Below are 24,634 nucleotides of genomic sequence, written 5' to 3'. Positions count from 1 at the left end.
CTTTCCCATACCATTTCTAGCTGCATCATTTTTAGAACAAATTATGTGAATACAAAAGTACATGAATGATGGAAACCTCACCAAGTTTGCACAAGTTCCTCAACTTGGTTCTCAAGATGTTAAAGGACTGGAAAAAGCTGCAGGAGGGGATCACTGCAGACATCAAAGCTGTCCTGACTAAACTGCACCACCTAAAAAGGTTGAACTAAAGCCGAAAGGAAAATAAATCTGACCAGCTATAAAATAGCACCAGATCCAGGGACAATTACCACTTATTTCAATGGTATAAGGAGAAATGAAGTTGGAGAGGAATAAATTACATCTTAATGGGAGACTAGTCCAGAAAAAATACTGATAGGATAGAATCCACGAAAATAAAACTGAATTTAGTCACCATTTCTATAGACTTCTAGTGAATACTTTACCATCTTAGCAATGTTTCCTAACTTAAGACAGTTCCTTACATAAAAATGTAATTCCATGTGAGGATTGTTTACCCTAAGGATCTAAATCCAGAACAAACTATCTGCACACTGTTCTATATTAAACCACTTTGTGACATTTTATTCACATGTATGTGAACTGTTCAAACCAGAGATCAATGTCTATGTACATACATTTATGATATAGAATCCTATTTTCTGAATAACTAGTCAACCAACGTCACCCATATGTCACAGTCTGGATAAAAAAGGTAAAGGTAGTCTACAGCTATTCTACAGTATCAAGGATACTGCTGTAGTGGGAAGAAGTATCTTTTACTAATCAGGTAGCTGTGAATAATGTGTTTCTCATTGAGCATAAATTGGCAATTGCTACCTGAAGGAAACACCCTAGGTGTTTCAGAGTAAATTAAAATTCTCTAAGAATTAGTCTGTGCAAAAGTCCTCCTGGGCAAACTGATTTTTATCATGTGCATTTTCCATTTTGCCTGCATTCAGTTAGATTGTAGGGGATTTGAAATTTCTCATGGGATGTTGTTCATTGAATACAGGTAATTGGGATAGCACAGCTTGTGAAGCTTTTGAGGAGTAAGAATAAAGGCGAATGTTCTGTGTGTACCACTAGCATTATAAAATCCTTACATAGCTTTTAAAGTTTATTAGCCCATTTGTAGACAGGAACACTAGGTAATTAGGTAGGTAAAAAAGACTCTGAAGCGTACAATTGCATTCCCAATAACTACTTTGGAAACAGGTCCCATAATAGCACTCAGTGGTCTGTGGCATCTTTCATCCAAAGTGCATTTCACCTACCATGTTTATGACTGAAATGCAGTAACTGTGAAAAACATAACAACTGCTTAATAAATGCCAAGCAACCAGGTAAAGTTCAGAGGGAGAAAGGAAAATTGGTTTCAACTCATTTCAGTCAATGGCAACTTAAAGAAGAAAGAAATTATTGAGAATTCACTTTTACCAGACCATCCAGCTGAAGCCACTCTCCATGTTACAAAGCATATAGTTGGATGCGTAATTACCACTGCCTACTCGACTAGTTTTATCCAAGAGCTCTTTTTCGATGTCATACCATCCCATAACAGCTGTCATACCAGCTCAAGACAGTTTTATAGGTATACATATTCCCATTTAAAATCCATACTCTTACCTAGCCTGGATTTGTGTCCAAGTTTATACCCTAACACACAGACCACCTTGGCAACTATGCTAAACACACTGATGGCTTCACAACAGTTTGCCAGGACAAATGATGATGAACTCAACAGAAATTCAAGTTTCTATGCAGTGAACAGGTTTTAAGAGGCAGGGCTTTTTGTTTGTACCCCTACATGCTATCATAAATTGTTCCTGTTTCCATTTCACATTCAAACAGGTTAGTTTAGTTTGTGGATGGTTTCAGCCTCTTCGAACACTGGAGCAGAACAAAAGAGAAACAATGAAATCTATTACCAGTAGCAACTGCAAGGCCGTGATACTAGTGGTCCAGTATCTGTTACACCCTCCTGAGACAAGTACCTTCCCATCCTAAACTGAAAGAAGTGCTGAAAGTCAGGGCCATTGCGGGCCAAAGCTTAGATCTCACAATTAGGTCACACATGCGGCATAAACAATCACCAACAACTTGATGTCCATTGGCTGTGCATGCAAGAATTTGCTGTAATCCTGTCTAACTGCTGACAATCACTGAATCATATTCCTATTTTTCTACAATTTGCAGAATTATCTGCGTGCCTTACAATATGCAGAGGGCACAGGTTTGACCATCTGGCCATAGATGTCAAACTGAGACATTTTCCAGTGGCAGCATCTGTTTCTCCACAAAAAGCAGTGTGTTTGCAGCTTTGGGCCTGTAATATGGTAAAGATATAATGCATTATCCAGGCTGCCAGATCTTTCTGCATTACTATTTTTTTAATTCATCTTAATTCTCTAGTGTTTTCTTTGTTTGTAAGACTATGCACGAACAAATCTTTTCTGTAAAAGTTTAATAAAGAGCTAAAGCTTATCCTGTGTATTTCTCCATATGTGTTATATCACATTCACCCACGTGATACTTGAGCCAAAAATGTCAAATAGAGATGGTTTTAGAAGTCCTTAGCACTAGAAAGAAGAGCTCATTGGCTTCCAACAGGTTTGCAAAGCAACAATTGTTATACTAACATCACTTTCTAGTTGGTCCAAGTTGCCTCCTGTCTGTATAATAGTTGTAGATAGAAAAGTATAGAAAGTAGCACAAAAGAAGCTAGTGGCCAAGTCTAATTTGTCACTTATAATTATGCTACCCCAGGCAGTAACATCTTTTTAAATCACCTTTCAGCTAGACATATACAGATACTATTGTCAAAGGATCTAAAAGAACAGACCTTAAGATCATCTAGTTCCAACTCCTCTGCATCGGGCAGGGACATCTCACACTAAACCATGTCACCCAAGGCTCTATCCAACCTGTCCTTGAACACCGCCAGGGATGGAGCATTCACAACTTCCTTGGGCAATCCATTCCAGCGCCTCAGCATCCTCACAGTAAAGAACTACTTCCTTGTATCTAACCTAAACTTCCCCTGTTTAAGTTTGAACCCGTTACCCCTTTTCGTACCACTACAGTTCCTAATGAAGAGTCTCTCTCCAGCATCTTTATAGGCCCCCTTCAGATACTGGAAGGCTGCTATGAGGTCTCTACGCAGCTTCTCTTCTCCAGGCTGAACAGCCCCAACTTTCTCAGCCTGTCTTCACAGGGGAGGTGTTCCAGCCCCCTGATCATCCCCGTGGCCCTCCTCTGGATTTGCTTCAACAGCTCCATGTCCTTCTTATGTTGAGGACACCAGAACTGTGCACAATACTCCGAGTGAGGTCTCACAAGAGCAGAGTAGAGGGGCAGGATCACTCCTTTGACCTGCTGGTCACGCTTTTTTGATGCAGCCCAGGATACAGCTGGCTTTCTGGGCTGTGAGCACACACTGCTGGCTCATGATAACACTAACACAGCCCACAGGAAGACACACAAATTCTCTGCCTAACTCCGCCATGGCAGCACAGCATGTAAGAATGACTGCACTGACTGCTTATCATCCCAGACTATTCTCAAAACTCACCCCACTGTGTTCATGGCCCAGTACAACGACAATTCTACGGAGACTGCACAATCTTTCTGTGAGAGGTAGAAATGCACAGAAGTGCACTCAGAAGTGAGTTTGTGGTAGAGGATTTGGATGCAATACTCAAATATCATGTGCAGAAAGGGACTATCTTGTTATTATACCAGCAGGCCTTAAAGATGAAGCAGTATGCTAGCTCCCAAGTGTCAGGAATAAATATGTCCCATTGGAAGACTATACCGATTCAAGTGCAGAAAAGATATCCCCTGTGTACAGATGCTGCTTGTCCTCTGTTGCAGAGAACCACAGAAGGAATTTTATGTTTGAACATATGGACGAGTTAATCATGCCCTATCTACTCAGAGAAACAAACAGAGCCAGGCTGGAGAGCTTGCAGGGCAGAACAGCTTTTATTTTTTCCTATGACCCAGTCAAAGGCCACGATGGTGGCAGTGAATTTCTGTTTTATTCACTTAATAGAAAGTTTTTGATTGGTCAAGTGAGGGCTAGAGAGATGGAAAATTTTACCACGCATTATGTCTTACTGAATGGATTTAGTCCTTTTCGGTTTTCCTTTTCAGACACGTGTTGTTTTTCTTCCTAAGAAAAGACTCTATGGGTTGCATATTTATATGACAAGACTGAATTGTCCTCAGCAGAAACTCACATTTCAAACCATACATATTCAGTGAGCACTGAGCCCTGACAGGTCAAAGGGAATAGATCAAATCCACTTGATATAATTCTGCAGTATGTTCTCTGCTGTGCACAAAAATATGTCACCTTTTTTCTGGATGGAGATAATTAATTTTGGTGATACAACAAAGCTTGAGGAATGGATTCAGTATAAGAGTGACAGTACTGCTAAACAATGGGCTGACTTCTAAAGAATAATTAAAGAAATGCTTATCTATTATTCATAACAGCTTAACATGTTTATGTCCTTTTCAATCAGCATAGTGCATGAGCTTTATTATTCATCATAAACTGAACCAGCACTAGGACCACCACATCTGATACACTGCCTTTCAAATGTGATAGCTCTAACCTTAGAAACAGAATAAAGTCCTCAAAATCCATTTCTTGCATATGTGTCATGCTTAGAGTTCACCCTCTGTTGGTTTGGAAGATACTATTTCTAACCTGCAGACTTTTGTGAATGTCTGATTTTTTGTTAAATTTCAGAGATTGGGTGCAGCATAATGCAAAGCCCACAATAAAAGGATATATGAAGGTATCTTGATATGATGGGGCTTTGAAAAACATCAGTTTTCAAAGTTGCACAGCTGACTGCTCTGCAAGTCCAGCCGATAAGCTATCTCCTGACCTGGAGCTTGTTTGTCAGGAGATTTCTCTGAACTAATGCTCGTACTGATGTGCATTAAAAAAAAAAAAAAAGCTCCCCTATTATGTGCTTATTCTGTACTTAGTAGCTCAGATCTCCCTGCTTTGCACCACAATTACTGGCAGTTTATTTTGTTTAGACTCTCTGGCAGGCATCACGGAGGTCATAAATAGGTTAGCAGAAATAAAAAAGATTGATGAAACATATCTTTCATACAGGATTAGAGTGAAACAGAAACCTAATACCTGTGGATCTCCATTTAAAGTCAGAGTATGTCTCTTTGGCTCAATTCATGGATACGATTCTTAATTTTGAATTCATTCAGAGAAGTATGCTTGAACAGTGTAAAAATTCAACCAACTTTTCTATAAGGTAGAAATCTCAGAGACTCCCATGTAGAAATCTGAGACCAGGCTCTTAATGAGGCTTGCCTTGAGACCAGGATTCAGCTGATAATAAGCAGATATAAATAGCAAGAAAGATGATCACAAATAGTTTCTTCTTTAATCATAATCTGATCTTTTAAAGATATATATTAATATGACTCCTGAGTTTGGACTTGCCTCTTTTCCTGTATTGGTAATGTGAAAAATACAGCAAAACAAATTTCAATAACCCTCATCAAGTTCCACATGCCCCTTCAGGGCCTTTTCTGTCCTAGTTCCCCCAGTTCATAGATATTTTCCTATCTTTTAGGATTTGGATAGATTTAATTAGACAGTTGCTAGCACAACTCCATCCTATTCAGTTCAAGTTTCCTCAAGTACCGTAACTATCACCAAAATCTCTGAACATGTCATCAGTGATCACTTGGAAATTTAATGTAGGGTCTGAGTTTTAGTTTTAAAAAATAAAACTGAAAAGTCTTGAATTCACTGCTTTAGTCTCAGAGCACAGCACCCTGTTACAAACTCTCTTTATGTCTGCCAATGAACTACGAAAGTATATATTATTCATCATCAGTAAAAACAGTTTTTTCCACCAGTTAGTGACATTTACTCATCTCAAAAGCAAAGCTACTTAATAAGCTTTCACAGCTTTCCCAAGTATATACAGATCCCTTCTCTCTTCTTTGCAACATTTAGATAGACAGGTTATGAATCCATCTCTTCAGTGCAACAGTAAATGAAACAACACTGAAATAACATGAAATGTTGTAGTATCAGTCTATACTATTGCTTACCCTCCCCCTCCCAAAAAAAAAGAAAAACAACCACCTAACCAAAAAATCCCAATGTCTCATTATAGGCATTTAAAATTTTAAAAAATATCTTTTCACATTTTTGCCCTGGTAAGCTTTAATATGATATTTAGTAAACAGAAGTCATGCATCACACCTAAAATACCTGTTTCAAAGCAAAATATAACCACAAAACCACAATTAGCATTGTCAATTGAACTGAGCCGGGCAACTGTCACCACCATTTCCTGTAAACACTCTGAGTTTAAAACAATGACTTTTGACTACTGTAGTCTTGTGAATGGGTTTAATGAACATGAACTATCAAACAAACCAAATTTTAGTGAGAATATTCATGAGCAGATTTCACACTATAAAACAAGACAAAAGAGGAAAAAAGTTTATACTGAATTGTACAATTCAAAGTTTGTTTAGTTTCAGGGTTATACAAATCTAAGCTTCAAGGTACAGCAAATGGATGGACAGAACATCCAATTCTGAGTTTTACAACAAACAAACAAACATTCAAACTAATTACAGGTGGTTGGTTTTTACGTCCGGCTATTCTGTGACCTGTGTCCAGATCAAATCCTGTGCACATTTGCCTCCTCCACCTCTTCAGAACTACTCTCTTTACAATCTCCTCAGATATCCCTGTCCCAGTCCTCCAGGTCTGAGCTCACAAACAACTTCTGAATTTGGCAATACTGGGGTTTGGTGTTTTTTTGCTCCTGCCAGCATAATTTCGATTCTTTGTTCCAATAAACATGTTCACTCTCTTTCTCCTTTCAGTTCCTATTTTAAACAGCCCATCTGCAACTGCTTCTCCAAATCATTCATCGCAATATAGTCCTGTGCCCATACGAGGCACACGGCCAAGATGGTGCACATGCTTTTTTTACCACCTCCACCATACACATTCTCTTTAGAACAGCCAAACCACTTCTCTTTTGCCCATCGTGCACCTGGGGTGAAGGGATGCATCCGAGCCTCCTTAACAATTCCTTCATAGACATCCTGCTGACTACACCAATTTAAATGTTGCTGAACCAGTAAACTGAGGCTAAACAAAATTTATTGTTCAAACTCAACTAAAGCTCCACCAACACCAACTACAGGTTCGGGGTATCACATGGACTCACCACTACACTGCTGGCTCTGACCGCCGATGTCCAATGACCCAAGGTGCGCCATCACTCACCTCCACAAGGAGGGCTCTCACCTCGAGGAGCTCCTGACCCCAGGGAGAGCCCCCGGCTGCAGGAGCTCTGCTCTGAGGAGCAGCGGCTCAGAATGGCTGCCCCGAGGTCTCCTTCACACCATGGTCCAGTCTGACCCACGACCAACCATGGTCACGTACCCCATGGGCTCAGGACCCGCTTCCCGCCCCTGCACCGCCAGCGCCACCGTGTGGACGGAACACGAGCTGCGCAAGGGGGAGTTCCACAGGATCCTGTCTCAGGGGAAGATTTGGTGGGATTTGACCAGGGCTTTGGTTGGGGCTTTGGCTGCGGGTTCAGTCAAGATGCTCCCAAGATCTGTGGCCCCTCCAACTCCTGAGACTGGTCCTTACTTTCTCCAGCTTTCCACCTTGTCCTGATTCCTTTTGCTGGCTCCATATGCACTAATTCCTGTCTCTGCAGTCACAGGCACCTAGCTCTTGCTTCACTCATATACATGGGGTAGAAAGTGATTTTGCATAGAAAAGTATTTAAGAAAGGATTTAATCAACGTGTCGTCATTTAAACCTAGCCATCAAGTCAGTAGCACACAGCCACTCACTCACTCACCCCCTGCCTTGTCCTCACAACTGGGTGAGATGGGGAGGAGAATCAGAAGAATATAAAACTCACGGGTCAAGACAAGAACAGTTTAATAATTCAAATTAAGTAAAATATAGGGAAAACAAAAAAAAAAAAAAGAAAAATGAAAATTCAGAAAAACACAAGTCTGTTATCCCTTGTCCCTTGTGTCTCTGCATGTTTCCATTTATCAATTCACCCTTTACTTATTATTCTATTTGCCTAGAAAGTGACTGCAGTTCAGTAAACTTAATGAAACAGATGCTCTCACCCTCCAGATATGCTTTGAACTTTTTATGGAAGTCGAATCAACCTCATCATAGAGTCACAGAATCATAGAATCATAGAAATACAGAATCATAGAGTGATTTTGATTGGAAGGGACCTTAAAGATAATCTAGTTCCCCAGGCAGGGTCACTTTCCACTAGACCAGGTTGCTCCAAGCCCCATCCGTCCTGGCCTTGAACACTGCCAGGGATGGGGCAGCCACAGCTTCTCTGGGCAACCTGTGCCAGCGCCTCAGCACCCTCACAGGGGAAGAACTTCTGCCTGATGTCTACTCTAAATCTACCCTTTTCAGTTAAAGCCATTACCCTTCGTTTTACCACTACTCACTCTTGTAAAAACTCCTCTCCAACTTTCTTGTAGGCCCCCTTGAGTAAGCAATATCATGCTGTTGTGGAAGTCCTAAACTGCATGCTCAGGTGCATAACCAGTAACCTTATCTGTAAGATGTGTGAGTTGGTCTTTCTGTTCTTTTCAATGCTCTTAAGCTCTGACCTTCCAACCCAAACCATTCTATCATTCTATATTTTAACTAGCTCCAACTGTGAATCAGTACAAATAAAAAGGGGATTCATTTTGCATTTGTGTTTTTGTTTTTAAAGCCAGTCCTCAGGAGATGATTAGTTTTTTCCTGCAGGTACTGGACATCCCAAGCTTTTGCTTATTCCACCATTTTGGAAGGCACAGACCCCTAATGCTTGTGAGCTTGTCACTGCAGCAACAGATTGCTAAAGCGTGCTAGCAGCTGGCTTACTAAGAGCTTTCCATTTGTGTGCCTCTCTATCATTTTGGACCATCTGAACCATACTTCCTTATGTTACGCTTTATCCCAATCAGAGATTGGAAACGGTGTCCTTCAGTGAAGTTTGCCTTTCAGTTCTGAAGACTTGAGAGCCGCCTAGTGGAGGCCTTTCTCTGAATCCCAAAATTCAGCAGTCTCCTTTTTATCGCAGTATTAACATTCTTTACTGGTGTCACTCCTGACACTATTCTCATAGCTGAACAGCACTTAAGGATGTCAGCTGGATTTCATATGTTTGTCTTTTTTGCAGAAATGTGAATCACTCCCTAAGATATAAAACTGAAAGTAGTTTACAAAAAATAAGAGAGAATTGGAATTGTTGAATTAAGTGGAATTAATTAATTGTAAGTAACTAATTGGAATCAATGACAAAAATCTTTTTTAACCTCACAGATCCCAGCATTAGACAATCTACATCAAGAGTACAGTGGCCAGTACTAACAAACTCTGTAGACCCAAGTCTGAACAATACCAGAAAATAAGGAAGACGATACATTATATATTGTTAATATAAAGCATCCTTATTATTTATAAGCACTGAAATCTACTGAATTAGGCAACTGTAAACTAAGCAAAATTGCAATCTCAAACAAAATCCCATTATTTCAGATAGCTATCTCTTTTTCTCTTGTTTTGTCTGTAACACGTTTGATTAATGATCATGAGATGCAAAACCACAAGGCACACATGCACTGATTTAGCAGTTATTCTATTATGTGTTTGTATAAATTCAGTAATGCAGAAAGCTGTAAATCAGACTGTGCCTGGTGCTTTCTTTCAGTCTATTATTGCTTTACATGTAGAGGTAAACTAAAGATAAATAACATAACCAACCCTGTTTTAAGCCAGTCTTGTCTTCAGGAGTAAAACCTGATGTATATGCATATCTGTATTACTCATATCTAAGAGAGAGGAGTGGGGAGCTTCGCACCCTTCTCAGGGTTGTAATAACATAGAGCACAGAATTAGGAGAGCAAGAAAAGCCAAGGAAGAAAAGTGAGGGAGCTTGGGAGCCAACAGTGTTTCCAAAGCTGAGAAAGAAAAATGTGAGGCTGTGTTTACAGAGCACACTGGGACTCTATTAGCATCACAGACATGGACAGACCCAGCAACTACACAATGAGGTTTGTGTGTTAAGGCTCTGATGGGACAACAAATGTGTCTTGTGGTTCCTGTGAGGAACTAAGTCATGCCTACAGGAAGCTACAATGGGACTGGAGGCAAGTCAAAGAACTGAGGAAGACCTGGAAGACGAAGCTAACAGCAGTGATGTGGAAGAGCTCAGATTGGTGGCAAATCAGAAAGACTCATCTCAGACAGGCCAAGGAAGTGCCTGGAACATAATCTCAAGGTCTCCATGGCTGAGGTTCTATCTCATGATTGCTAGATAAAATTTCTCCATCATGAGTGTGATGCAGAGATGAGATTCTGTGAAGAAGTGAACTCAGAGTTCACTACATCCCTTCTGACTGTAACAGGATTTGCAGGTACCATAGAGTGCCGCATATTGCTGCAAAAAGCCTGACTTACTGTGACACTGCTCTAGTTTTGCCAACTGAAATGCCAGAAAAAAACTGACTTTTAAAACAAAATCACCAACAAATCATACTGTGTAGTAGTGTAAGAATGAAATAATATCGTAAAGAAATGACATTTTTTGCCCAAATCTACCATCCATTCTGAATGGATTTCAGCATCACTTTTAAAACACAGAAAACTCCATCCAGCATCTGAAATCAAAACCACAAACACAGATGAGGAGCTGAAAATGCCTGTTTTTCATTTGGAAACCTCAAACAGCTGTCAAAACAGAGACATCAAATGGTGAAAACATGGAATAAGTGCAGCAAAGAAGCAGCAATGACAAGAAAAGAATGCCATCTTACCCAGAGAGAGGACAAACATAGTGAAAATACATATACACTTATATTCACATACTTGTTTCCTTTTAGAAGTTTGCCTGTCAAGTCAAGATAGTAATAAGAAACCTATTCCAGGAGTATTTCACAAGAGAAAAAGTGTTCCTTGAGATAAGAAGAATCTTTCTGCTCTGTTAGTATGTAACATACTATGTACTGAGACCAATTTCTTCCCAGGCATGCCAAGCAATCTTGCTTTAAATTATTATCATAAATGTATACATATTTATTACATATACAGCTAATATGTAGCTGGAAAAAATGTATATGAATATATCTAGGCAGGACAGAACTAGAAAATATATAACAAATGAAGAAAAAAACCAACAACAACAAAAGCAAAACCAACGACAAAGCTCCATTCTTAACCACATGCTATAGCACGCCCTCCCAGAATACAGCATCTGACATGGACCATCACTGCATTTATCTAGAGATTATATTTTATTAAGCATGAGAATGTCTCATTAAGAGAAATCCTTGGAAGCTTCTGGTCTCTCAAAAGCTAGTAATTCTAAGCAATGATGGAGCAACATTACAAAATACAGTTTCTTATACACCATGCTTAACCTTATAAAGGATGTTTAACAGTTCAAGCTATTTTGCTTTGTAGATAATTTGTCCCTGTTTTAAGATGAAGGAAAGAAATTACGTATCTGTATCTTGACTTTTAAGTATGCTGTCTTGAAAGTTCATCGTATTTTGCTTAGGGTATTTTATTTGGTTAGGTGGTCTGGATTCAAACAGAAATAAGGTTGCTCTGAAACTGATATATGGTATTGTTCATCCAGTGAAGTCTGAAGAATTGTCAGCAATTATAAAAAAATCAGACATAACCTGTAATACCCGTCCTAAGGAAAACTTTCATCAAGGAGTTCTGCTGTGGCTGATGCTTTGTCATACTCCAAAAGACTACTGCCTTATATAAAATGGCAACCTAGACTACAGACTGCAGTGAAAAAGAATATTAAAAGTCACAAAGTTAAGTTGCTGCTTCACATAACCTTAAGATAGGACTTGCTTAAGTCACGCATGTTCCAAACTGCAGGCAAGCCATGATAGATTTTGTTTTACACAGGTATATGAATCCTCCCTCCACTAAATGAAGAAATCAACCTATTGAATTCCATAGTCTTCATCCTCTGATCATTACCTTAGATTATTGTGATACACATACTAAACTCAGAGAACAATTCAGAAGGATTCCAGGTTCACCTAGGAACTTAGAAAAGGAATTGGTTTTCTGTATTCTTCCCCAGTGTTGAAGCTGATCAGTTTTTGGAAGACAACACGTTTTGTCAAGACGTACCATAGGACATAATCAAGGAAGACTACACTTCCTAGGGTGTCTGTTCTCAGTGCATAGTGCTTTAAGGATCCAAGCAGGTAAGCTTTTTGTCCTCCCAGACATGAGTTCTGGGTTAAAGTGAATGACACTGGAGTATAGAATCAAGTGCATCACGTGGTACAGAAGTCTTTGTGCATCACTTATTTCACCTTTAAATAGGAACTGGCAAATTATTTATGCCTTTTGAGATAAAGCAATATTAAAAGAAAAATACTTATCTGTGCAATTCTGTAAAATTTGCCTGTAAAGCATGCATACCATGCAAGAATCAAGCAAATGGAGGTAAAAATCTGCCTGCTGTGCCACATTTTCACAAATTCTGGCACAAAACTCATGCTTACATACAAGGTAGTCAGAAAAGAAAATAAAAAAAGGTTGTGTAACTATGAGGGGAAAAGAAATGTAGAGAAAAAAAGGAAATTAAAAAAAGTGAAGAGGTGGAGAATTCTGAGAAAGACAAACAGAAACATCCTGTTTGGCTTCAGATACAAAGAGCTTTCTAACATGCTAACACATGTTTTCCTAGCAAATACAATGTTAGCATAGACACATATATTTCTAGACAAGGCTTTCACTCACAGAAATGATGAAATAGAATAAGTAAATATTGCCTCAAATGCAATAGACATACATAAGTTAATTACTGTTAATTTTTAAGTCATTCTAAGTAGAATTATTGTTCTGAAATAAGAGACCTTCAAGGACTACATTAAATTGACACATTAAGTACATTGATTTTATCTGGAAATGTGCTGGCAAGAGAAGGACAAGGAAAAAGAATTAAAAAATATTTTTTCAGTCCTACTGTAAATAGGCTGAATACTGGAAGTGAAACTGTTACTTTAGATTGTTTTACAGTAACAGCTGTGGTTGTTGAAATAGCTAAAGACATTATGCATCAGATGTCCCTGCTAAGGAATGACCAGTGCTCCACTGACTGAATCTCTGCTGATTTACGCCAAACACATACTGCACAGTGTTGGTCACATGAGAAGGCAGATGGGAGGGAAAAGGAAGGAAAATAAATTATTTTTATTTGTATTTAACAAAATTTGGCCTACAGGCTTTATGTGACTCAGTGCTGAACATCTGGGATTGATCAGAGGATCACAGACTGGAAAACAGTCATATGGCTTCTAGAAATAAACACATTCAGTTCCTCTACCACAATTTATTTTTTAATGACAAACTGAAACAGCCATTTTAAGTCTTCTTAATACTTGCAGCCACAGTATTTTTAACTTCTTAGTAATTTTACTATTCTTTTTTCACATCATGGCATCAGACAACTCTTAAATTGCATTTAACCCTGGACTGGCAGTACTGTTTGGGATTGCCATCCACACACACAGACTCTAAATTCATTACTATTTTGCTTCAAAACTTTATGAAACAATGGTAGTCTTGCAACTTCGATTTTTATTAGTTACATTCCTCACAAGCATCATGGGAGCAGCACAATATATGATGCAAGATGCAGCACTTATGAACTACATCGACCGGCGTTTCCTGTCTTTAGAGGTATGTGCTAGCTGTATAATTCTGTAATACTGCCTACCTGCAAAGAGGTTTGAAAATGTATGAAGGTTCTTCTATGTATATGAACACACAACAGTTTGCATGATAAACTGTATCAGGGAGATAAATTTCCAGCTTTTTTGAATAAGTAAAATTGCAGCCAAACCTTTAACTATAATGATTCCTAATTACCACATCATTGTTTGTTACAGGATATAATTTCATAATGTGACATTTTTATTCTGTTATCACTTGTATTTTTTTACATCAGTGAATTTAGCTAAATGTGCAAACATTTATAGTACTGTTGCAGTCCATGATAAGGAACAGTATAACCTTATCGTCACCATTAGAAGTGCTCAAGTATTAGTAAAGACAATAAGGACATTAATAGATATCAGATGAACTTACCTGGAAGAAAGTTTAAGACACATTTGTGTAAACTAGCAGTGTATCTGCACTTTAACTAGGAGCTGAATAATCCCTTTACAGCTGGGAGGCTGAAATAGGCATTTGCTTTCAGTTAATTATACAAAAGCACCAGTACCACCTTCTTTTTCTGCAGCAGCAAACTACCAGAACTGCAAAATGCCTTTTCAGTATTGGCATGCAGTAATCATACATAGCAAATTTTAAATCATTAACATGTCCTTGGCTCCTGACTTGCATTGCAGACTTTTAAAGAAGCTTTAACTTGCCTGATATTGCATTCCCTTTTTGTACAAAGCTCTCGCTGGTCTTCTCACAACACAGAAAGAACAGAAGGATTAGCCTGGTATTCTGTTCCCACTGTATATATAGACTGAGATTTAAATTTTCTTAGCCACTATAGAATAATTTCACATGGTAATTTCCTTTCATCTGGCATCCATTAAAAATGATTCAATTCTACTTGCGGCATTTGGTGCAAGGGGCAAGAAAAAAAGAACAAGGGTGAGGCAGATATTGAAGAGAACACCTGAAAAATACTTAAAATTGCAGAAATTACAACATCCTGGAAACTTATGGTCACATACAAATAGGCAGGGGTGGGGGGAGGAAGGACACAACACACTGACCACTTTGCCAAACAAACCAACCACCACTGCCAAGTTTACTTGGAACACACGCATACTGCAAACTCATTTAGCAATCTCAGACTTCCCCTATTCAAACACCACCTTAAATGAAACACCTGAAACCCGTTCTTAAAAGACCAAATCAGAACAACCAATCCAGCAGTTAGGTCTACCATGATTGTGTGTTTGGGTTTATATATTGGTTCAATTTCCTCACCTTCCCAAAGTGGCAGCTGGGCTTCTTTTTTCAGGCCTCCTATGGTCTTCATAGAAGTGGCTGCATTGCAACTGTGAAACCACTTTCCTCACCTTTACAAATGTTGATAATTTGAATCTAGGTATAAAGAAACACCTACTGTTGGGTTTATTGGTGTTTTTTTTTAAATACAGCAAACAATTTGACAAAAAACCCACAACCTTCTCAAACATAGGTTTTCCATTTTCCATTTTAAATGGATAAAAACCAGCCACACTAGATACTCTTTTGTTCAAGAGAGGTGTATTTATGTGAAATGTTCATGTTTGTAGATTTCCTGCAGAAAAACTTTTATGACCACTTCACCAGTGGTCATACAGGAGGAGTTCTGAAAAGTTTCTGGGAAGCAAGTAGTCGGAGATCATGTGCACTTAAGTATCTCTGGCTGTTCCCACCAGAGCACTTTTGCTGCTTTAGGCAACAAAACAAAGTATCTGGTTGTCAGTAACCACATCAAAAAAAAGTGTGTTTTTTTTGTCCAAGATTGTGAATGCTAATGCTAGTCTAATATGTCCTTTTCATGTAGATAAACAGCGACAGACCATCAGTTTGAAATAGATGGGGGGCAGGGGGACCAGGAAGGAGAGAATAGCAGAGTCTTTAAAGTAATCATGACTGAGGTTGTAATCATATATCAGAATATACATGTATACCCATGTATTTTCTTCCTGTCTTCTAACTCAAGAAGAGGCTGGAAAAATGCAACCAAGACATACTGGATTACGTGGAAGAATTCCGAGACTTTTCAAAGATGGTACTGTCACGCCTGGCAGGACTGAACAGCTATAAGGCTGAGGTTAAAAGTGAAGTAGAGAATTTGCTAACAAGAATTGAACGAGCACAGAGGGACATTGACTATCTGGGATCTGTCACAGATTCTAGTACATGTATAGAAGTACATGAAGACCTGGTGAAGCAACAGCTATTTGAAGAAGCAGAAGAAAAAAAGAAACTTAAGCTCATGCTTAATGCAAGTAAGAACAGTTTACTTTTCAGAACTCTGATGTGAATGAGCCAGTAATCTAGTCAATGCGTGCATGCTGATATAGGGATAACAAATTTCCACAAGTTATGTGAATAAAAAAAAAAAAAAAGCCACAAAAATAGTATGGGAGAGAGAAGGAAGAAAGTACAGTTCAAACATTTATTTTGCAGATGCTCTACTGCATATCAAATTGATTCCTTGCAATCTGGTTTATATTATAAAGTTATGTAAAAAGTCTCTGAAGGTATGCTCTTGCAATGTCACGGAAAAAATGCCAGTGCACTTCTGACTATTGCAGCTAGACCAAGGAGTTAATGGTAGTCTTTTTTTATTGCTGTGAGCAGGGGTCAAAAGCTGAACTCAAAGAACTAATGAGTTAATAAAAGGAGTTAATTCATTTCTACAATCTGCATCTGTTTTACTGTCCTCCCCTGTTATTCCCTCTCTCCCTCTCCCCTCCATGTACTTTATCATGAGAACACACTGATTTAGCTGCAACCAAAGCTCAGTTCTCATCTGAAAATTAAGTGTTAAGGTACTTAGTATGAAAAATACATACACAACCTATACCTTAAAGAAAAAAAAATTTATAAATAACTTTGCCTTAAGAAAGTTGGTTCTACATGTAAATTACATATTGTAGGCATATTTGAAGTAGTTTGTTTCCTTTTCATTCAGAAGTAGTAAGAAATTAAAAATAAACAATAAGAAATGTAAACTGCCATTTTTTTAAAAGCTGGGTGAAAACATCATCAATTATACAATTCCACTACCTCCAACACAATTAGATTTAATTTTACAACTAAGTTTATAACTTATTCCTTGAATTTTCCAGCAAAAGATTAATAAGGCAGATGGTAACCAAAGAAATCACCTATTCTTCTTGTAATATCTAATATTACACCACAGTTGAATGCTCTGAATATCAAGATTTCTTTTTCCATACATAGACTTTTTGAATATTAGGCATTTTTTTGAGGCAGAAAAAAATGTAGGATTCTTAAACTGACTGTGGTAAGGGCACTTTGAAAATTGTATCTTTCTGAATTTCAGAGGAAAAAAACTTCTTTCCATTGCTCTTGTTGAAAATAATTAATTGCATTGCAGCAGTTCATAGCAATTTTACTTCTGTCCCACCAATGCCGATGGCAAAACTAGTCCCTGTGCAGATTTTACAGCACTTAGAAAAAGTAAAAAGACCTAGCAAATAGCAGCTCTGCTTCTATGCTACCATATATTAGCCAGAAGTGACAATTATTTTTGCTGAGCTCTTGCAAAACTAGCAAAAAACTGTTTAAGTCCAACTTTGTTACTGTTTTTGGTTCAAGTTCACACAGACTCGAAAATAACAATCAAGTAGAATCACTGTTTTTACGTGCAGTAGTTGGTATCTCATCCTGCTTTGGTGGGAAATGGGAAATGATCTGCGCGTTTTGGGGTATGATAGGAAACAGTGAGCTTTGAAGATATTATTGTGGAGAATGTGGAAAAAACTGGTAAACTTTTTGCCCACTGTGAATGTCCCTGTTTCTCAGTCTTCTTCCAAGCTGTTATGAGACCCAGAGAGTGAAAAATCTCTCAAAAAGAGATGTCTCTCTGTTTGAAATCTATTCATAGATTTCAGTTGGCAATCATGTTATTTCTCCTGTAGAGGAAGACATTGCTAAGGCTGGCTAGGTATTTGGATCCAACAGGTTTTTTTAAGCTTTTAGAATCTATCTAATCAATAAACGTTAGCTTTATGAAAGCTTGCCCAAGGAAGGTGCATCTGGAGGGAGAACTCCCAAGAAAAAAATCCATGCTGTATCAGCATATCTAAATGCTTTGGTTAGAGGGTATCACACAAATGACATAAAGGTTGCTTTCTACAGATAACTGGAATACTGCCACTGACTTCAATAGGTTCATATCAGGCCAAACAGGGAGGCTGGTTTTGCTTTCTTCATTTCATCTACTGCTAGAACTTTCTGCCTTAGGGCTCTGTTCTGTTTACTAAAATGGATGCGCTCCACTAAAGGCAATACTTTAAACTTCAAATAGTGTCCCTTATAATTTATGAGTGCCTTTGGTAAATGAATTTGTTAATATGCTTTGCAGGAGAGTTTTTCCTGAAAAGGATGATACTGGATAAAGAACTTGGTATCTGGATGCCCAAGTCTTTGACAAATGTGAAGTTTTTTGGTCTCAAACATCTCTGCAAAGTGCATAGAAAAAGTAATGAAGCCAAAACTATGGCTTGCTCTCTGATGGTGCCAATTTTATGCCTATAGCAAGGTAAAAAGTGTAAATCTATCAGCCATGCCTCTAGCATAAGAATTGATAACAGAGTTCATTTAAAGCCCACCTTAATGTATAGGTATTCACAATTAATTGTGATCTATATATTTGTTCTAGTTCTTTTGTGTTTCAGGTGTTGGGAAGGGGAATTGCATGATTACCAAATGTTTTGACTTTCTGTTATAATGATCTATTTTTATTTGACTTTATATTATTTAAAAAAAAAAAAGGCTAACAGACAATAAGGGAATTCCTGAAACAAAAAACCTATACACATGGCATACCAGGAAAATGGATTTTAATTAGTATGCCTTCAATAAGAAATAAGTTTGATTATTTTACTGTGTTGATTTAAAGCAGAAGTAACTTCTCTGAAGTAAAAATTAAAGTGCTATAAGGTCTGACAAGAATAATTATAGAAACACTAACTATGCTCCTGTTCACTTTTCAGGTACACAAATAGAAACTCTTTTGGATAGCACTGGTCTAATAGAGCAGAAAAGAACACATTTTTGTAGTGAAGATACACAGTTTCCTTAGGAGGAAATGCTGAATATATCATATAAAATTAGCTTTAACACTACTTATCACAGCCATGCTGCTGACACCTTTACTGTTATATTAACTCTGGTCTTATAATAAGATTAAAAGGAAACTAAGTAATTCAAAGAAAAGATGTTCTAATTATTTGGTTTTTTGTCTTTGGGTGTTTCCTTGCAGGTTGTGACCACATGCTTGCAGGTATTAAGTCCCTAAAGATATTTAAGAAGACTGGAGATAAGCATGGCTCTTGGATGAAAGATCCTGGCAAAAAGCATACAAAGGTCTATTTATTAAATGGTTCCGTAAATAATGTTATTTTGGAATTTGCAAATATCATGACATTCATGGAAAGCAATCATACTCTAAAAGCTCGCAAAGTCACCTTGCCATTTGCCTGGCAAGGAACTGGCCACATCATATATCAAGGTTTCCTGTTCTATCACAGATATGGCTCCTTAAATGAGATAATTAAATTCAATATCCAGAAAAGAAACATAACTGACCAAATGCTACTGCCAGGGGCTGGGAGGATTCCTGCTTATCAGCTTTCTCCACCTACAAAAATAGACCTTGCCATTGATGAGCAAGGGCTCTGGGCAATCCATGCAGAACCAGAGACTGAAGGAAACATCGTAATCACTAAAATCAACCACGTAACCATGGCAGTAGAGCACACCTGGGACACATCATGCAATAGCAAGGATGCTGAAGCAGCTTTCATGGCATGCAACACACTCTATGTTGTCTACAACTTTCCTAGTGGAGGCACTTCTCGCATACAATGTGTTTATGATGTTTTGGGTACTGTAAATACTTATGAAATCCCGGTATTGCATTTTCCAAAGCGTCAGGGTAGCCATTCCACTATACATTACAATCCTAAAGAAAAACAACTCTTTGCTTGGGGTGATGGATCCCAGATCATTTACAAGCTGGACACAAAGCAAAAAGTTTAGAATCTTTAGCAACTTTTCAAGTACAATTAAAAGCTATCAGCCCCATGCCGACAGGATCATTAAGGTGTATTATAATTATATTATTCCCATCTGTTACAACTTTCATATCTTTTGCATACATTTAGGCTTACATACCCCAGTGGTCTTAAACTAATGTCCAATTAATATGTAAAAACTCCATTAATATGAATTACATGATGATCCAACACCACACATATGTACACACACACACACTGCCAAATCCGTCTTAAAGACTAAAACTAATTAGAAAAAAAAAACAACCCACAAAAAACCCAAAACAATAGACATCAATCCATCTCTGACACATTCTTTTCCTGTCAAAACTACATATTCCACTTCAGCGCCATGGAAATCAAATCAGAAGTCCTTCCTGTCCAATACAAATTATCTGACAACTTCTACTACCCTGAAGCTCACTGTGGGAAGCCTTGTAAGCATTATAAAATCACATGCTTCCAGGGAAATTATCTATAAAGATAATTTAAAAGGAGAGGTTTGTTATATTACAAAGCATAGAAGAAGATATACATCCTCACAAATATAGTTTATTTCTAACATATAGTTCTTGCCCATTATATCAAAGCTATTCATTATTATTGAACTTCTAGAATATTTCCATGACATTTCCACACTTCTGTTATACATATAGCTGTGCAGTCCAGTCTTGATTCCATTAGTACATTAGCTGCAGTTAAATATTCACTTCTGACAGCTTCAGTTTGCCACCTTTCATTTTTTTTCAGTGTATCACTGCTTGTGTGTCAGAAGGAATGTTCCTAGATGATCTGTTCTGCATCACACACTATTTTTAAGTGTTTTATGTATCACTCTTTCAGCATCTACTTGTGAGGCATTTTCTTAGTACTTCAAATCACTTTCTCATAGCAGAATCCTTCTCATCTGACCCCAGCAAAATACCTATACAGAAAAGGTGGCTCTGATGAGCACAGTAGTGCAAGCTGCACTGGTCATTCCTGGTTTTGTAAGTAACAGATGAATCCTGTGCAAACACATTTTTGTTTCAAATATAAAATTAAAAACAAACAAACAATCAAGCAAAACACCAAAACAAACAAACAAAAAAACCCACAAACAAACCCTAGGCCTTTACTTGTGAAATACAGGTTTTTGGATGCTAATGACAGCTGCATCTTTGTTTAATAACAAGAACAAAAAAATGATGCTTGAAAGGCAATCCACAGCTGGTTCCACAGAACGCCCATTTTGTTCTTTACACTGAAAGAGATGTTGCTCTGTTCAAAAGGAACTTCAACAGAACAGCCAAACATCAGGGAATGATTTTGAAAAGTAGTTCCAGCTAAAAGTGCAAGACTGCCGAGTTGCAACAGTGCTACTCTGCTTTTAGCAAATAAACTAAACATTCCAAGCAGCCTTAATGACTATCACATTCTTTCTGTGTTGCAGAAGCCATAGGAAGCACAGCTAAAGAAAAGACATGCTCAGGCTGAAAGTAAGGTGGGCTGGCACTGTACCACCACAGGTCAATGGCAGATTTAACTTTGTGGCCTCCTATTTCTCACCTGTAAAATTACAAACACGAAATACAAAATGGTATTAGCCACCTTTGGAATGCTTCGGGATCTTTTATTGCAATAGGATGTGCAATTTTTTTAATTAACAAATAAAGGCTTGTGATGCAAATATGTATTGAGAGATGGTCTTTAGAAAAGGCATTTTTGGAATATACTATGCTCCATACTATTAAACAACAAAGAAAGCTAACATCATCCTATACAGAGATGTCAATGAGCAGTCCTCAAAAGTTCAGGCAGGGCCCTCTCTGAACCTTGCTGCCCTGGAAATCCAAGCTTCATAATGAATTAAAGGTACTGCCCAGTTTTGATAAAAGGAGAAAGTTTTGTACAGATGAGCTTCACTAGATTATTTTATACTGTACAAAACAAAAAAGAAATTTAAACAGGAAAATAGAATTACAAAGTTTTCTTAAATCTTAAAATTGAGGTTTATTCACAAGGAGGGGCAAATTTTCAAACCTTCTAGTTTCAAAAATTTGTATCAGCAGTCAAACAATTTGAAGAGCTGGAATCCCAAGGTGTTAATCCTGATACTGATTCCCTGGGGTTTCTTTTCACTCTGAAGTTCACCCTTGCTCTATTTTATACTTTTAAGGACAAACTTCCTCTCATTGCCTTTTTTCTCTTCTTAAACACTAGGGATATTTTTAGTGTTCTTTTCTAACACAAAGTATGGTCTGATTCCTGTGCTAATCCAGGAGTTTCACCAAGACATTTCACCACAGCTATGGCAAAGACAAAGAAGAACTCGTAATGGAACACAACACAGATTAGGCTACTGGTCCTGCAGCACGCAATAAACTGGGAAATGAACTGTGAGTAGTGGTAGGATATGAATTTTGTGGACTGCAGTGACAACAGTTTCTTGGGCTTACAGCAACAATGACACAGTTGAGAAACTCATGTGTGTGACTCTGGTCTGTTCTGCTGATCATTTAACAATCACGTAAGTGATTCCATTCCATTCCATTCCATTGCATTCCATTCCATTCCATACCATGCCTCTCCATTCCATGACAGCACCCAGCAATGCAGCAGTCACAATGCCCCAGGACAGGATAAAAGGGAGCAGCCTCCTGTGTCCCCTGACAGAGATAGCACAGGGCAGCCCTAAGACATCCTAGAGGAAGCCCTTGAGCTTCCTGAGCCTCTTGAGCCCCTTGAGCCCCCACCTTCAGGGGGCTTGGGCAGGAGGACCAGCAGCTGGTCAAGTCTGCTGGAGGTTCTCCGCTGCAAGGCCAGATCCTGGCGTGAACAGCTCATGGGAGGGATAGCAGCCCTTTTCAGCTGGGTAGCCACGGCCAGTCCATAGGAATGTCTTCTTGAGGAGCACTGTAAAGCTTACCATCCTCATCCCCCATGGACCGAGGGGCAGCATCCATAAGCAATAGGATGCAGAGATGTTTCCAGGGATCCCAGTGTTCTCTCAGAATCCCCTGAGGTGGCTCCAGGTTGAGGCAGAACAGGGCTTGAGCATCTCCCGGAAGGTGTGACCAGCCCGTGGACCAGGAGCAGGTCTTGCTCGCATGCTCAGGGAGTAGCCAATCACCAGTGCTGGGATCAGGAAGGAATTTTGCCCCGGGACAGATTGGCACTGGTCCCTGGGGGGTTTTTGCCTTCCTCTGAGCATCGAGCAGGACCACTTGTCAGGTCTCCTCAGGTCCATTCTGCTGGGTTGCTGTCTGTTGCTCATGCACCACAAAGGTGGACCCTCGTGTCCTGCAGCTGCGGGGGGGAAGGCTTTTTTAACCCATGGAGGACCTGTGAGTGTCCTGGAGTTTTTTGCCTTCCTCTGCAGCACTGAGCACAGCTCCTTGACAGGGCTCCTTTGGGCTGGTGTGGCCCAAAGGCTGCTGTTTGTGCTCCACGTAGGTGGCCCTCGTGCCCCACATCTTGGGGAGAGGCAGCCTTGTGGACTCCCAGGGTAGGCCCCAGGAGTCGACACTTGTCATCTGTAGCACTGAGCACATCCCCTTGTCAGGGCTCCCCTCTGGACTCGGTTCTTGCACGCTGCTCTCGCAGCTCCAAGGCACTCTTGTGTCCTGGCTTTCTTTGGCTCTATCGCCCAGTGCAAGCTCGGAGTGGGAGTGAGCTCTGCTCTTCCATTGGCTCCATCTCCCCGTAGGTTCTTGTTTGTGCTCAGCACCCTGTGCTTGGGAAGGCTCCCGCCTTGCTGCCCCATCAGCAGCTGCCACTCTCCAGCTTTCCCTGGGTGCAAGACCAGCACTGGGCAGGCACAAGAGCACTTTTCATGCATCCCTGGCCAGGAAGTGCAGCGGACAAATGAGAGTTGGAAGTCAATAGTGTGCTTATCATCAATAGGTGTCATGTTTTGGGAAATAGCCCACACTACCACACACCTGCTTCTCCTTCTTCTTGCACATTTGTGTGTGGTCGATGACAATGCTCATAAATAATAACATAAAACTTTCAGGCTGGATATAAGGAAGAAGTGTCAGGGTGCTGTCAGGGTGCTGAGGCACTGGAATAGGTTGCCCAAAGAAGCTGTGCATGCTCCATCTCATGGCAATGTATAACACCAGGTTGTACAGATCCTTGGGTGACATCCCCTGGTGAGGTATAAGTCCAGGTTGTACAGAGCCTTGGGTGACATGCTTCTCATGTGAGGTGTCCCTGTCCAAAGCAGGGGGCTTGGAACTAGATGATCTCGAGGTCCTCTCCAACCCTCACTATTCTGTGATTCTAGGATTTAATGATTCTAAAATGAGATATAAAAAACCAAACCAAAATCAAAAGGAATAATAAAATAAAATCTTGTTTCCACTTTAAAGGTTTGTGATTTGTGTCTTTGAAAGTGTTTTTGGAGCTGAAAACCCCTGACATTGCAGAGAAATCAGTGTCACTGTTATTCAGCTCAGGGTAAGTGTTGAGAATGGAATGGAATGGAACGGAATGGAATGGAACTGAGAGGCAGTTGAAATGAAAAACAGAACGGAACAGAATGGAACCGAATGGAATGGAAGGGAATGGAACCGAATGAAACAGACTACACTAGACTAGACTAGACTAGAATTGGAATAGGTTTGGGTATGTTATGCCTTCAACTCTGCGTGACAAGTGATGTCCTAGGTCTAAGGCATCCACCCAGGAGAGCAGCTCTCTGCAGTGCAGGTCCCAGACCCATCCAGGAGACAGGGAAAGGCACAGCTACAATGTGGCTCAGGCAGGGACTGAAGGCCCAAGGCTGAGCTGAGGTACGTCCCCT

General features: G+C 39.3%; 1 protein-coding gene across 1 annotated transcript; it reads left to right on the top strand.

Annotated features, from left to right (window-relative positions):
• Window positions 1-13,633: 13,633 nt before the first annotated feature.
• On the top strand, window positions 13,634-19,831 carry OLFML1 (olfactomedin-like 1). Its single transcript, XM_010022568.1, has 3 exons — window positions 13,634-13,759; window positions 15,756-16,044; window positions 19,053-19,831. Exons 1-3 carry the CDS (start codon window positions 13,634-13,636, stop codon window positions 19,829-19,831), a joined length of 1,194 nt encoding a protein of 397 aa, XP_010020870.1.
• Window positions 19,832-24,634: the final 4,803 nt, after the last annotated feature.

This window comes from Nestor notabilis, unplaced genomic scaffold (assembly GCF_000696875.1).
Source record: "Nestor notabilis isolate BGI_N333 unplaced genomic scaffold, ASM69687v1 scaffold539, whole genome shotgun sequence".
Lineage (NCBI taxonomy): Eukaryota > Metazoa > Chordata > Aves > Psittaciformes > Psittacidae > Nestor > Nestor notabilis.
This window is presented reverse-complemented; position numbering and strand designations above follow the sequence as displayed.